Genomic DNA, 15,302 nt, shown 5'->3' with positions numbered 1-15,302 from the left:
AGATATTTGCTGTGTAAAACTGGGCAGCACGTTAGGGTAGTGGTTAGCACTCTTGCCTTGCAGTGATGGGTCTCAGGATCGAATCTCAGCCAGGGCACTATATGCACGGAGTTTGTATGTTCTTCCCATGTCTGCATTGGTTTACGCCAGGCACTCCGCTTTCCTCCCACATCCCAAAAATAAACAAATACATTAATTGGCTTCCCCCTAAAAAATTGGCCCCAGACTAAGATGCGTACACTTCATGATGTAGACATATGACTATGGTAGGGACCACATTGTGAGCCCCCCGACGGACAGGTAAGCGACAAGACAATATACTCTGTACAGTGATGCGAAAGATGTTGGTGCTATATAAATAATAATAATAATGTTTCACAATGTGATTTATAAAATATTATGTAAAAAAATTCTCCAATACATACCTTTGTCAGCTATCTCTAAAAGTCAACTTATACCTAATGATTTTTTTTTTTGCTAACTCTGCTAAAAGATCATTAGACATACATTATATTTATGATGCTGCTTTCATCTATTTATAGTCACATTAGGTTTATTTGTTCAGACAAAAATATGTCTTAAATACACACATTTAAGTAACAGTAAAGCAAACAGCATTTCTTTTGTGTACACCTAAGGACGATTGTAAAACCAGAAATTACTGGCTGGCCATGGTAAATGTAAAGCAGAAACCAACATTACTCCATATACATTTTTTATGTGTTTAACATCATATTTTCCTGTATGAGGAAATAGAGCATGTTATGCTTTTTTTGTTGTTCTATAGGTCCAGCTGTTGGCCTTGTTATTTTGTACATAAAGTATTGAATCAATTTGCTACATATTACAGATAGATTAATCATCCTTGTTAGCAATATATTTCTTTTTTTTAATTAACTTTACAAATATAGTTTTGGACATAAGCAGCTATTGTCATGTTAAAACAACACCCTATAATAGGCAAATAGACTTTGTAGTTATTAATCATTATTATTATTACAGTACCACTACTGTGTTTCCCTGAAAATAAGACCTACATAAATGCAAAAAGGACACCAGATTATCTGCTAGTAGAATTTTGGTAAATGTATCAATATTCTACTATTTTGCAGTTGTATTCTGCCAGGAAAACTTTTTATTTTTTTTTTTATTTTTATTTTTTTCTTTTTTTTTTCAAACTCAGCCGGTATGTGACCCAGATATGACCATGTGACAGCTGTGAAGCCATCATACGTGGGTCTCAGGTCTGCATCATAGTTTGATTTTCTTTCCTCTCCTCCCCCCCTCCCTCACTCCATCATCACTACAATATATCAAATATTCCACCAGTGGCTCAGGTCAAACTAATTATAGTAAGAAAGAGAAAAAAGAAAGTAAGAAAAAACAAAAAAAACACAAACACCAGCAAAAAAAAAACTCCACCTACCCATCTTAACATTAAGTGGTTAATATCCCTTTCCGACCACCCACTTATTTTATGGGCATGCCCTCCATGCATGAGCCATCAGGGCCGGACCGAGCCAATGGAGGGGACAGGCCTCATGCACAAACAGGTCACATATCTAAGCTGAGAAGCAAAGCAATTACTCTTATTTCACCTTTCATACACATTCATATAAGTGCCTTCTATACTTCAACATATATCCATGCATCTGCACATTCATCCATCCATTTATCCTTACAATTTCAGTTGGTAATATAGTGGTTATTTGGTTCTTTTCTCCTCATCCCCTCCACTTCAAATACTTAACTACATATTATATGTTACTTATTTTTTCCCATGCAATTTTCCATTCCTCCATTTGTTTGTTGGTGCCAGCATCTTCTACACTGCCCTCGCCACCTTGCAAAAAATCTGACATCATCCATATCCACTCTTCCATACTGGGAGCTTCGGGGTTCTTCCAGGATTTTGCTATAAGTTTCCTGGTCACAATTGCTGCAGGGATTACTAGTTTATTTGCATGTCTAAAGCTGTCAGGTTCCATGCAACTCAACAGAGCGGTACTGGGATGAAAAGGGGAAGGAAGTTTAATGAAATCTCCTATCTCTCTCCAAAAGTTCTGTATAACCGGGCACGACCACCACATATGCATATATGAACCAAACGCGGTAAGACATCTCCAACAGTTCCCATTTCCGCCTTTAAATTTAGCCATCTTAGAGGGTGTGAAGTACCATCTCGTCATGAGTTTATAATTAACAAGTTGAAATGAGGTATAGCTGGGGGTCCAAATTTCCTGGAATACTGCTCCCCAATCCAAGTTTTGGATATGATTTAGGTCTTGTTCCCAGCTTCTACAGAACTTAGGTAGAGGATCAGTTTGACAACTGTCAAGAAAAAAATATAAATTTGCTGTCATTCCCTTCCCCACCCTCGAATGAAGAAAACACTTTTCATAAATATTTATGGTTTTACTTATATTATCCTTATGTTTGGAAAGGTAGCTCCTGACCTGGAAGCTCCACAGCCCATTATCCATTCTGACCATGTTATAGATCTCCCTCAATGTGGAATCTCTGTGGCCAACCAAGTCTAGGATTCTAACATCTCGAGGGAGCCCACATTCCTTGAACCACCCTGAAGTTAAGCCAGGTTGAAAATCTGGGTTATTGCGTAGAGTGGTTAGTAATGATATTTTATTGCTCTTTGACATAGATCTTATAACTTCCATGTGGGTTTTAATTGCAGGTGCTAATAATGGATGGCTGATAGAAGGGAGGAGTTTTGCTACCGTGTGGGGGTGCCATGAATCCAACATATCGTAATTAAACAGACTTCTTTCATATGTTGTCCAGAATCTCTTCGGGTCGCATATCCTGAGATCTAAGATTCTTTGCAATTGGAAACATTGGGCATATCGTTTAATATTCGGTGCCCCGTATTCCTCCCAATTTCTTATGCCTGCTTATTATCTTATATGAAATTCTGCGGTTTGGTGTTCTCCATATGAAATTTTGAAGTATATTGTTCCAGACATTATACCAATTCCTCTGGATGTTTATTGGCAAATTTTGTACTGTAAATATTATTTTAGGAAGAATTTTCATTTTTATAAAGTTGATTTTCCCAATTGTATTAAATTGGGCATTTTTCATTTTACTCAGTATCTTCTCACAATCTTTTTGCACTGGTGTATAATTATGTTTGAATAGATCATTGAAATCACTACATAAGTTGATACCGAGATATTTAATATGAGAATTGGTATAATGAATGCCATACCTTAGTTGTAGGGTACTCAATATTTCGGCGGGACTTTTTATGTTTAATACTGTAGTTTCAGAATTGTTTACTTTATAGTTCGAGTATTTGGAAAATTCAGTTATTATTTTATTTGCTGCTTCGAAAGAGGTCAGGGGATTGGTTAATGTCAAAAGAAGGTCGTCCGCGTATGCTAGTAGTTTACTTTCATAGTTACCTATATGCCACCCAGATATCTCCCTGTCAGAATGGATCATGCGTATTAACACTTCTATGCCTAAATTGAATATTAGCGGGGAGATTGGACATCCCTGCCTCACGCCGTTCCCCAAAGGGAAGGAGTGTGTCAAGGTACCGTTGATTTTTACTCTGGCTGTTTGGTTTAAATATAGATTTTTGATTCGTTTGATAAAGATGGGACCGATACCATAGTGTTCTAAAGTTGTGTAGATAAATGGTCTTGAAATACGGTCAAACGCCTTTTCAGCGTCAATGGCCGCTAAGATGGCATCTTCATTACGAATTTTTGCGTTATATATAAAGTTTATTGCTGAAGAAATATTGTCTGATAGTCTGCCCGACTATCAGGAAAATCAGGAAAACTTTTATGGCTGTAATTTGCTTATCAGTGATGTTTACTATATTCCTGACAGAAGCTGTCACTTCCATGCCTAAAAATGAACTCTTTCAGGCAGCAAAATAAAACAAGTAACACAGCCTGGTTTTAAATATGCTTTGCACTGTACATTCACATGTTTATCCGGTCATGTCACATGCTGCTTCAGGTACACTTTAACCCGCCCACCTGCATGCCTAACCTTAACTCCCCCCCCCCCCAAAGCCTAACCTTAACTACCCCCCATGCCTAACCTTAACCACCCGCCCTCAAATGCCTAACCTTAACCACACCCCCTGCATACCTAAGCCTAAATGCCACCCCCCACACAATGCCGCCACAAGTGCCTACTATTCATAGCTATTGTAGCTACAGAAGCTATTGTTATTGTCTTTGTGATGGAGTCAGCACCACCCATGTAATAAAATCAGCTCTTTATTGTATCCAATGAAAGGGACCCTGAGCAGTGGCCTAAAATGAAAATTGGGACTTACCTGGGACTTGCTCCAGCCTCCCTTCGCCTGTGAGGTCCGCTGGCATCCTCTTCCTTCCTTCATTGGTCCCGCTGGCAGCTTCGGACTCTTACAGCACCCGTTGTGATGACGCACATGGTGAGCACCGGGGGTGCACATGCCAAACATCAGCTGAAGTTGCTGGATTACTGAAGCTGCCAGCGGGACCATGGAAGGGAGGAAGAGGATTCCTGAGGACCTTGCAGGATGCAGCGGGCTGGAGGAGGCCCCAGGGAAGTCCCCATTTTCATTTTAGGCCACTGCTCAGGGTCCCTTTAAAAGATACGATGTTTCAGGTAAACAGCCCTTTTCGGGTGATGTTTGTTGCATGACTTGAAAAAGGGCTGGTATTTTAAACAGAAGATGGAAAAGTATCTATTAAAGAGAATCTGTACTCTAAAATTCTTACAGCAAAAAGCATACCATTCTATTCATTATATTCTCCTGGGCCCCTCTGTGCTGTTTCTGCCACTCCCTGCTGCAATCCTGGCTTGTAATTGCCAGTTTTAGGCAGTGTTTACAAACAAAAGACATGGCTGCTAACCAGAGTGTGATAGGCTGAGAGGAGAGCTTGAAGAGCTTCTGCCTATCACAAGCAGTGCTGCACATTCCACACATTCCAGCCTGAGCCTGACAGAGCCGACAGAGGAAAGAAGATAAGATTTATTACAGAGACAGTGTAACTAGAAAAGGCTGCAGTATGCCAGAGCAGATTAGAACAGGTAAAGAAACTTATAGGATAGAAGAAATAAGGCTCAAAATGTTGTTACAGAGTCTGTTTAAGAGAAAACTTAGAAGAAAGTGAATTGAATAAGGTGCTATCAGAGAATCAATAATTTACTGAAGTAAAAAGGGACATTAAGGAGGAGCAATGTCTGAATTAATCATTAATGTCATTCATCAGTGCTCATAGTACTAAATGGCCATATATATGGGACATGTAGGATATTGTTATTGATAACATATAATTGAGGAAACGCATGCAAACCTGTTACCTTCTATAGATGTCTTATAGCTTTAGTTGTTTTTTTTGTTTTTGTTTTTTTTTTTATTCTGTGACTTTAGTTTAGCTTTAAAGCATTCAATCTTCTACTCATTCTCTTAGTGAAAAGTGTCCCAGTATAAATATCATTGCATTTAAGGTATAATATTGATAGTCATAGAATAATCTGTTCTGCTTCTCTGCAGAGTTATGATTGATGATGTGCAGGTAGCCATCCAGAAACAGCTAAACAGCAACATCCGCTCCGCTCACAGCTATCTGAAGTACAACGAACTTGATACGGTAAAACTGTAATTTAGTATAAAAAAAAACATGGTTTATGAAACAGCATTATAAAGAATATTTTATTACTGACCTCTATTTTTATGTAGATTTACGCGTGGACTGCCAATATCGCAGCACAGAATCCAGACCTTGTCTCTCGCTCACAAATCGGAACTTCATATGAGGGCAGACCTCTTTATTTACTGAAGGTAATTACATCCAGATACAGTATGTACAAATAAAGCTAAAATTTAGCAAATGCCAAAACCCAGGAATACCATCAGAGGGAAGCATGAAACAGCGCAAAACGGTGCAGGGAAATTTGGGTGCACTATGCGCCACAATAGGCCATAATGTTAATTACGGCTATAGCGGCGCTCATAAAGAAATGTGGACGCAGTCAAAGACGGTATCCAGATTACTTTAAAATCAGCGTTATTCAGCCAGGAGCAATAGCCGGCAGCCGAATTACGTCTTTCCCCACAGTCCACGGCAGGCTGGAGGGGGTATAGTAATTAAAGGGAACCAGAGAGGAACCCAAAAAAAAAGATTCTATACATACCTGGGGCTTGCTCCAGCCCCATACGCCCGGATCGCTCCCACGCCGCCATCCACCGCTGCCCGCATCTAGGAGAACGGGCTCCCGTCACTGACGTCATCGGAGCCGGGCTACGCAGGAGAAGTGCGCCCCCTCTACGTATCTCTCCATACACTGCTGCAGAGATGCGCAAAGAGCACACCTCTGCTACGCTTAGACTGGCTCCAACTGACGGCGGAGCGGGGAGCCAGTTCTCGTAGCTGCGGGAAGAGGAGGATGGCGGCGTGGGATCGATCAGCGCGTATGGGGCTGGAGGAAGCCCCAAGTATGTATAAAATCTTTATTTTTTTCAGCTATGGTTCCCTTTAACACCGCCAGGACTTTTACAGGAGCAGGGTGAGGTGTTTTTTGGCTTCACCCTGCACCCAAATTTCCTGGTCAGTTAAGGCAATCACAAATAATCATTTCAGATTTTTTTTTTCTTTTTTCTTTACAATTTCCTCTATCAGGTAAATACATTTCTGAAGAAAATCAATATATTCCAGAATCTCTAAAAAATAAGTTAATGAAAATCGCTAATTGTTATTATATTATTATTATTATGTATTCATCTCTGTATATACTGTATGTATTTTCATTAAAGTTTGTGTATATGTATTTTTTTTTAAAAAAGGTTGGCAAAGCTGGTGCCAATAAAAATGCTGTTTTCATAGATTGTGGATTCCATGCGAGGGAATGGATCACTCCAGCATTCTGTCAGTGGTTTGTGAAAGAGGTTAGTATATTTATGTATCTATATTGAGTATTGTATTACTTTGCATGAATATTTTATATAATCTGAGCAGGGGCATAACAATAGACCCTGCAAGGGATGCAGCAACAGGGGGACCCAAAAGCTGCAGGGGTCCTGTGGGAGGAGAAGTTTATTTTCCCTGACCTGACAACTAAGGACACGGAGAGAAAAACTTTTCTGCCCTCTGCACAGTGGTTCTAATGACTGCATCTGCTCAGCCACTGATAAGGAATCATACAAAGTTTTGTAGACAAAGATTTGTAGGCAGTCCCTATGCAGTGTGCAGTATGCTCTTTTGTACAGCACCTAGCCTCCAACCTCTCCACCCCTCCCCAAGTTCTCTGTACTGTACTAATGCTGGTCTAATGTAGTCTGCAGAGCCAGTTTTGCTCCATTAGAGATGGACAGAGTAAATGTAATAAGCTGAGGCTGGGAGCTCACTCGTCTGTCAGTTTTCTGTATGCGTTTTAAGCACAACAGGGGCTGGATTCACAAAAGAGTGATAATCCTTATCAAGCCCGCGCTATGCGCTGCGCGCAGTTTACCGCCCGCAAAGGTTTACGTGCGCTATGACAAAGGTTGTCGCGCATTAACGTTCATGTGCATGCGCTAAAGTGCGGGTTTGCTCGCACACGTGAACGTTAATGCGCAAGAACCTTTGTCATAGCGCGCGTAAACCTTTTCGCACGGGCGTGATAAGAATTGTCACGCTTTTGTGAATCAAGCCTCATGTGTGTCTGTATGTGTGAAAACATGCATGTTTTATCACAGAAGCCAATGTAATTGATAGAGAAAATGCGTGCAGTGCTTCACTGCTGTCTGTTGTCTGCATAGGGAAAACACCTTCAGGTGTGCACTAGCCAATTGAGGGGGGAGGGTGCCCCATCCAAAGTTTTGCAGGGGCCAGGGGGGCCCAGTGATTTCTAGTTATGCCCCTGAACATTGTCGGACTGGGAGTTAGAGAAGCTGAGGAAATCCATTTGCTGGTCAAGCAGCAGTAATCAGGTGTTGCTGCTCACAGTGAAGACTTGCTGCAGGTTTATATTGGAAGTGATAACACAGGGTTTCTGCTGCTTGGCCAGCAGGTGGATTTCCTCAGTTTTTCCATATCCCTTCTTAGCCTCATGTCCCACTATCTCCCTGAACTGCCCTCAGCCAATCAACAAGGAGCAGGAATGTGGGAGGGGAAGAAGGGGAGACAAGGTGTTCCTTAGCTTCCCTCTCATTGGCAATGTACGAGAAAAGAGTCAGGGGGGTACTGAGATAAGATTCATTCAGCAGACACATTTATGATTATATTGCAATGCTTGCAATGCATGGTCATGATGTAGACTATTTAATAAACACAGATGGCTGTAAAAAAAATACAGTGTGAAAAAAAGTATTTAGCTGCAGCATGTGTTGTTCGGCAGCATGTGTTGTTATGCCCAGGAATCACTTTGTGAATTCCTGATCTGCCTGACTCATTTGAATCATAAATGTGGAGATTTCTTGTTTAGTAAATCCATAATTGTTTTTCAGCTAGAACAGATTTGTGTGTCCTTCATAAATCTGGACTCATGTTAAACATTTTAGAAGGGATGATAATAATGGCAGACAGAATAATACAAATATATAGCTTTTAGAATAACATTTAGAAGGCACAGGAAAATAAACAAACATTGAAAAAAAAGTATTACTTAATATTTAAACTATTTACTTAAGTTTTATTGGAAGTGCTCTGGAATTCACAACTGGATGTAATAAAGAGGGAAGTGGAGAGTGGTGGTGGTTAACCACTTGAGGACCGTGGGCTTTACCCCCCTTAAGGACCAGGCACTTTTTTTCCATTCAGACCACTGCAGCTTTCACGGTTTATTGCTCGCTCATACAACCTACCACCTAAATGAATTTTGGCTCCTTTTCTTGTCACTAATAAAGCTTTATTTTGGTGCTATTTGATTGCTGCTGCGATTTTTACTTTTTATTATATTCATCAAAAAAGACATGAATTTTGGCAAAAAAATGATTTTTTTAACTTTCTGTGCTGACATTTTTCAAATAAAGTAAAATTTCTGTATACATGCAGCGCGAAAAAAGTGGACAAACATGTTTTTGATTAAAAAAAAACCCATTCAGCCTATATTTATTGGTTTGGGTAAAAGTTATAGCGTTTACAAACTATGGTGCAAAAAGTGAATTTTCCCATTTTCCAGCATCTCTGACTTTTCTGAGCACCTGACATGTTTCATGAGGGGCTAGAATTCCAGGATAGTGTAAATACCCCCCCAAATGACCCCATTTTGGAAAGAAGACATCCCAAATTATTCACTGAAAGGCATAGTGAGTTCATAGAAGATATTATTTTTTGTCACAAGTAAGCGGAAAATGACACTTTGTGAGTTTCCATTTCTTCTAACTTGCGACAAAAAAAAAAATGAAATCTGCCACGGACTCACCATGCCCCTCTCTGAATACCTTGAAGTGTCTACTTTCCAAAATGGGGTCATTTGTGGGGTGTGTTTACTGTTCTGACATTTTGGGGGGTGCTAAATTGTAAGCACCCCTGTAAAGCCTAAAGGTGCTCATTGGACTTTGGGCCCCTTAGCGCAGTTAGGCTGCAAAAAAGTGCCACACATGTGGTATTGCCATACTCAGGAGAAGTAGTATATAGTGGTATGTTTTGGGGTGTATTTTTACACATACACATGCTGGGTGGGAGAAATATCTCAGTAAATGACAATTGTTTGATTTTTTTTTTACACACAATTGTCCATTTACAGAGATATTTCTCCCACTCAGCATGGGTATGTGTAAAAATACACCCCAAAACACATTATACTACTTCTCCTGAGTACGACGATACCACATGTGTGGCACTTTTTTGCACCCTAACTGCGCTAAGGGGCCCAAAGTCCAATGAGTACCTTTAGGATTTCACAGGTCATTTTTGTTTCAAGACTACTCCTCACGGTTTAGGGCCCCTAAAATGCCAGGGCAGTATAGGAACCCCACTAATGACCCCATTTTAGAAAGAAGACACCCCAAGGTATTCCGTTAGGAGTATGGCGAGTTCATAGAAGATTTTATTTTTTGTCGCAAGTTAGCGGAAATTGATTTTAATTGTTTTTTTTCCACAAAGTGTCATTTTCCGCTAATTTGTGACAAAAAATTAAATCTTCTATGAACTCACCATACTCCTAACGGAATACCTTTGGGTATCTTCTTTCTAGAATGGGGTCATTTGTGGGGTTCCTATACTGCCCTGGCATTTTAGGGGCCCTAAACCGTGAGGAGTAGTCTTGAAACCAAATATCGCAAAATGACCTGTGAAATCCTAAAGGTACTCATTGGACTTTGGGCGCCTTAGCGTACTTAGGGTGTAAAAAAGTGCCACACATGTGGTACCGCCGTACTCAGGAGAAGTAGTATAATGTGTTTTGGGGTGTATTTTTACACATACCCATGCTGGGTGGGAGAAATATCTCTGTAAATGACAATTGTTTGATTTTTTTTTTACACACAATTGTCCATTTACAGAGAGATTTCTCCCACCCAGCATGGGTATGTGTAAAAATACACCCCAAAACACATTATACTACTTTTCCTGAGTACGGCGGTACCACATGTGTGACACTTTTTTGCAGCCTAGGTGCGCTAAGGAGCCCAACGTCCTATTCACAGGTCATTTTGAGGCATTTCTTTTCTAGACTACTCCTCACGGTTTAGGGCCCCTAAAATGCCAGGGCAGTATAGGAACCCCACAAGTGACCCCATTTTAGAAAGAAGACACCCCAAGGTATTCCGTTAGGTGTATGACGAGTTCATAGAAGATTTTATTTTTTGTCACATGTTAGTGAAAAATGACACTTTGTGAAAAAAAAACAATAAAAATCAATTTCCGCTAACTTTTGACAAAAAATAAAATCTTCTATGAACTCGTTATACACCTAATAGAATACCTTGGGGTGTCTTTTTTCTAAAATGGGGTCACTTGTGGGGTTCCTATACTGGCCTGGCATTTTTACAGGCCCAAAACCGTAAGTAGTCTGGAAACCAAATGTCTCAAAATGACTGTTCAGGGGTATAACCATCTGCAAATTTTGATGACAGGTGGTCTATGAGGGGGTGAATTTTGTGGAACCGGTCATAAGCAGGGTGGCCTTTTAGATGACAGGTTGTATTGGGCCTGATCTGATGGGTAGGTGTGCTAGGGGGTGACAGGAGGTGATTGATGGGTGTCTCAAGGTGTGATTAGAGGGGGGAATAGATGCAAGCAATGCACTGGCGAGGTGATCAGGGCTGGGGTCTGAGGGCGTTCTGAGGGTGTGGGCGGGTGATTGAGTGCCCTAGGGGCAGATAGGGGTCTAATCTGATAGGTAGCAGTGACAGGGGGTGATTGATGGGTAATTAGTGGGTGTTTAGGGTAGAGAACAGATGTAAATAATGCACTTGGGAGGTAATCTGACGTCGGATCTGTGGGCGATCTATTGGTGTGGGTGGGTGATCAGATTGCCCGCAAGGGGCAGGTTAGGGGCGGATTGATGGGTGGCAGTGACAGGGGGTGATTGATGGGTGGCAGTGACAGGGGGTGATTGATGGTCGATTGACAGATGATTGACAGGTGATCAGTGGGTTATTACAGGGAAGAACAGATGTAAATATTGCACTGGTGAATTGATAAGGGGGGTCTGAGGGCAATCTGAGCGTGTAGGCGGGCGATTGGGTGCCCGCAAGGGGCAGATTAGAGTCTGATCTGATGGGTGACAGTGACAGGTGGTGATAGGGGGTGATTGATGGGTGATTGATGGGTAATTAGTGGGTGTTTAGGGTAGAGAACAGATGTAAACACTGCACTTGGGAGGTGATCGGACATCGGATCTGCGGGCGATCTATTGGTGTGGGTGGGTGATCAGATTGCCCGCAAGGGGCAGGTTAGGGGCTGATTGATGGGTGGCAGTGACAGGGAGTGATTGATGGGTGGCAGTGACAGGCAGTGATTGATGGGTGATTGACAGGTGATCAGTGGGTTATTACAGGGAAGAACAGATGTAAATATTGCGCTGGCGAATTGATAAGGGGGGGGTCTGAGGGCAATCTGAGCATGTAGGCGGGTGATTGGGTGCCCGCAAGGGGCAGATTAGGGTCTGATCTGATGAGTAACAGTGACAGGTGGTGATAGGGGCAGGGGGTGATTGATGGGTAATTAGTGGGTGTTTAGGGTAGAGAACAGATGTAAACACTGCACTTGGGAGGTGATCTGACGTCGGATCTGCGGGCGATCTATTGGTGTGGGTGGGTGATCAGATTGCCCGCAAGGGGCAGGTTAGGGGCTGATTGATGGGTGGCAGTGACAGGGGGTGATTGATGGGTGATTGATGGGTGATTGACAGGTGATTGACAGGTGATCAGGGGGACAGATGCATACAGTACTCAGGGGGGGAGGGTCTGGGGGGGGGTCTGGGGAGAAACTGAGGGGTGGGGGGGGGTGATCAGGAGGGAGCAGGGGGCAGTTTAGAGCATAAAAAAAAATAGCGTTGACAGATAGTGACAGGGAGTGATTGATGGGTGATTAGGGGGGTGATTGGGTGCAAACAGGGGTCTGGGGGGTGGGCAGAGTGGGGGGGTCTGAGGGGTCCTGTGGGCGATCAGGGGGCAGAGGGGAGGAAATCAGTGTGCTTGGGTGCAGACTAGGGTGGCTTCAGCCTGCCCTGGTGGTCCCTCGGACACTGGGACCACCAGGGCAGGAGGCAGCCTGTATAATACACTTTGTATACATTACAAAGTGTATTATATACTTTGTATGCGGTGATCCGGGTGCTAGTAACCCGCCGGCGCTTCCGAACGGCCGGCGGGTTACAGCGCGAGGTGGGCAGAGCCAGTCCCCGGCGGCCGATCGCGTCACGAATGACGCGATCGCGCCACCCATGCCCGTAAAAGGACCGCCGCCATTTGTCAATACGGTGGTCCTTGCGGGGTCCACTTCCCGCCCGCCAATTGTATATACGGCGGTCGGGAAGTGGTTAAAGTACTACGACGGCAATTTATCAAACAATTGGACCGTGCTCCAGCTATAATATAGTATTGATTAAAGCGGACCTGACCTCAGAACGTCCTCTCTGCTCTAAAACAACAACAACAGCAACAACCTAATAACCTTTAAACAAAAACATTTCTTTGTTACAGCTGATACAAATCCTGCAATAAATCTGCAGTGTGTCTACTTGCTGCTTTTCTGGAAGCAGATATATTGTTAACATGCCTTTGCTTTCAAATTAGCTTATCTGCCTTATCTGCCGTGACACAGGGGAGAGATCAAATCACAACTTGTGATTAGACACAAATGAGTGGGAACTAAACAGGCTGAACTCTCTAAATATATACAGGGTGCATGTTTTTCTGTTTTCCTTCTGTCATGTGCAAGAGTTCAGGTCCACTTTAACCAGTGATTCACTGGGAGCATAACCTTTTAATTCTTGATACACATTAACCAGTAGCTATGAGTCGCTTCATGCTGCTCATTGTCCCTTCCATTCCCTGTTTTCAGACAAAGGCCTCAATTCACTATGCTTATCTCCTGACCTTAATAACGTTTCTAGAGTTGTTACCATGGTGATAAGGCATGTAGTATTCAGGAAACATTTTACCTCAGGCAAACCTAAAGTTAACTCTTCTGTCTTTAAGTTAACTCTCCAATCTTTAAAATAATTCCAGAATTAAAGACAGGCTGTTAATTAATTGCGTGTGAAAATAACTACAGAGGAGGTAAATTAACTACAGAGGAGGTAAATTAACTACAGAGGAGGTAACGTAAGGAATGAAGAGATAGGATAACTCTCTCACTGTGTGGAGGTAAGTTTTCGCTTGCCTTATTATCTCCAGCATGATCTTAGTGAATTGAGGCCATTTTCTCTTCAGGAAGTGCCCGTGGCCATGCCTGAGCAATTATGAGCTGGGTATGCGTGAGTTACAAACCACACATGCCCAGTAAAGGGAAGTGCTTGTGCGCGAGAGAAAGAAGATGTGCACAAGAGCTTTCTTTCACCGGACATGCATAGTTCAGAAATCACGCATGCCCGGTTTAGAATAGCTTGTTCACTGCCCAGTGAAGCATCTCTGCCCAGTGAAGCATCTGGCCGCAAGCCTGTCCAGCAGACATGCATGTAAACCGGCCCTTGCTAAGTACTCTGACTCCCCAAAGTTTTTATTTTAAAGTTTTTGAACACTTTGGTTATGCTTTAAGATTTTCCTGAGCCATGCAGTGTGACAGACTTCCTATCTTGTGAATACTTCCTACTTTGAGTTCAGGTAGCTTCACCAGGAGGTACAAAAAAGTCAGTTATGTCTTACAGTATGCAGGTACTGGAATGCTAGCATCTTTTTTAAACTAGATATATTTAGTTCAGATTACTCATGGTCCGTATATTCTTAGCCCTAATCTAATTTGGTGTATTTATTCTTCTACCTAAAAGGCTGTGGATTCTTATGGTACTGATGCGCAATTTACCAGCCTCCTTGACAACCTGGATTTCTATGTTCTACCTGTGTTGAATGTTGATGGCTACGCGTATACCTGGACGGATGTAAGCTGTTCTATTCCTTTCACTATAAAAAAATAATAATATTTTAAAAGAACAAAATGTTTTATGTAATCTATACAATGTCCAACTTGCTGCAGGATCGCATGTGGAGGAAAACTCGCAAACCCAACAAGAACACAAAGTGTGTCGGCACTGATCCAAACAGAAATTTTGACGCTCGGTGGGGCAGTAAGTTTTGAAAGTATTCATTCGTTTTTACTCTTCAAGAAATGAACGCCAGTTCAAGAATCCCATCGTTTGCAATGAATGTCTTCTTCAAAAAGACATTCACATAACTTTAAAGCAAATACTTATGAGATATTGAAGTGTATGTGTAGTATGGATAATCAATAGAATATTAGTAGCAAAGAAAGGAGTCCCATGCTGTTTTCCTGTACAAGATGATTTAAAAAACTTGAGTTGAAAAAGAGCTTCTCTGAGCTATTTAACCAACTTGGTCGAACTCAGTCCTGTTTTCTGAAGAGCTTAAAGAGACACTGAAGCGAAAAAAAATATATGATATAATGAATTGGTTGTGTACTATGAATAATTACTAGAAGATTAGCAGCAAAGAAAATATTCTCATATTTTTATTTTCAGGTATATAGTGTTTTTTCTAACATTGCATCATTCTATAATATGTGCAGATTACACAACACTCAGCATTCAAAATGATTCTTTCAGAGCAGTCTGTGAACTAATGACCTCTCCTCTGGCAGAGGAAAAGTAAAAAATTAACTAACAGTTGAGATAATAAAAGTCAGAAAACAGCCCTCTCCACGACTTTGAAAGTCGTAGAGCTTAATGGCTTT

General features: G+C 41.7%; 1 protein-coding gene and 1 long non-coding RNA gene across 2 annotated transcripts in view; both read left to right on the top strand.

Annotated features, from left to right (window-relative positions):
* Positions 1 to 15,302, top strand: part of LOC137570541 (carboxypeptidase B-like) — a 48,224-nt gene that overhangs the window by 21,033 nt on the left and 11,889 nt on the right. Inside the window, exons 4-8 of the mRNA XM_068279234.1 lie at positions 5,522 to 5,618; positions 5,708 to 5,809; positions 6,812 to 6,913; positions 14,383 to 14,493; positions 14,589 to 14,679. Coding sequence (XP_068135335.1) covers positions 5,522 to 5,618; positions 5,708 to 5,809; positions 6,812 to 6,913; positions 14,383 to 14,493; positions 14,589 to 14,679 — 503 coding nt within the window. The remainder of the gene's footprint in view (positions 1 to 5,521; positions 5,619 to 5,707; positions 5,810 to 6,811; positions 6,914 to 14,382; positions 14,494 to 14,588; positions 14,680 to 15,302) is intronic.
* On the top strand, positions 1,181 to 2,787 carry LOC137570540 (uncharacterized). The gene is made up of 2 exons (XR_011031078.1): positions 1,181 to 1,244; positions 2,693 to 2,787. It is a non-coding gene; the product is annotated as an uncharacterized lncRNA (long non-coding RNA).

Source organism: Hyperolius riggenbachi, chromosome 4 (assembly GCF_040937935.1).
Source record: "Hyperolius riggenbachi isolate aHypRig1 chromosome 4, aHypRig1.pri, whole genome shotgun sequence".
Classification (NCBI taxonomy): Eukaryota; Metazoa; Chordata; class Amphibia; order Anura; family Hyperoliidae; genus Hyperolius; species Hyperolius riggenbachi.
Note: the sequence above shows the minus strand (reverse complement) of the source record. Positions and strands in the feature narration are given on the sequence as shown.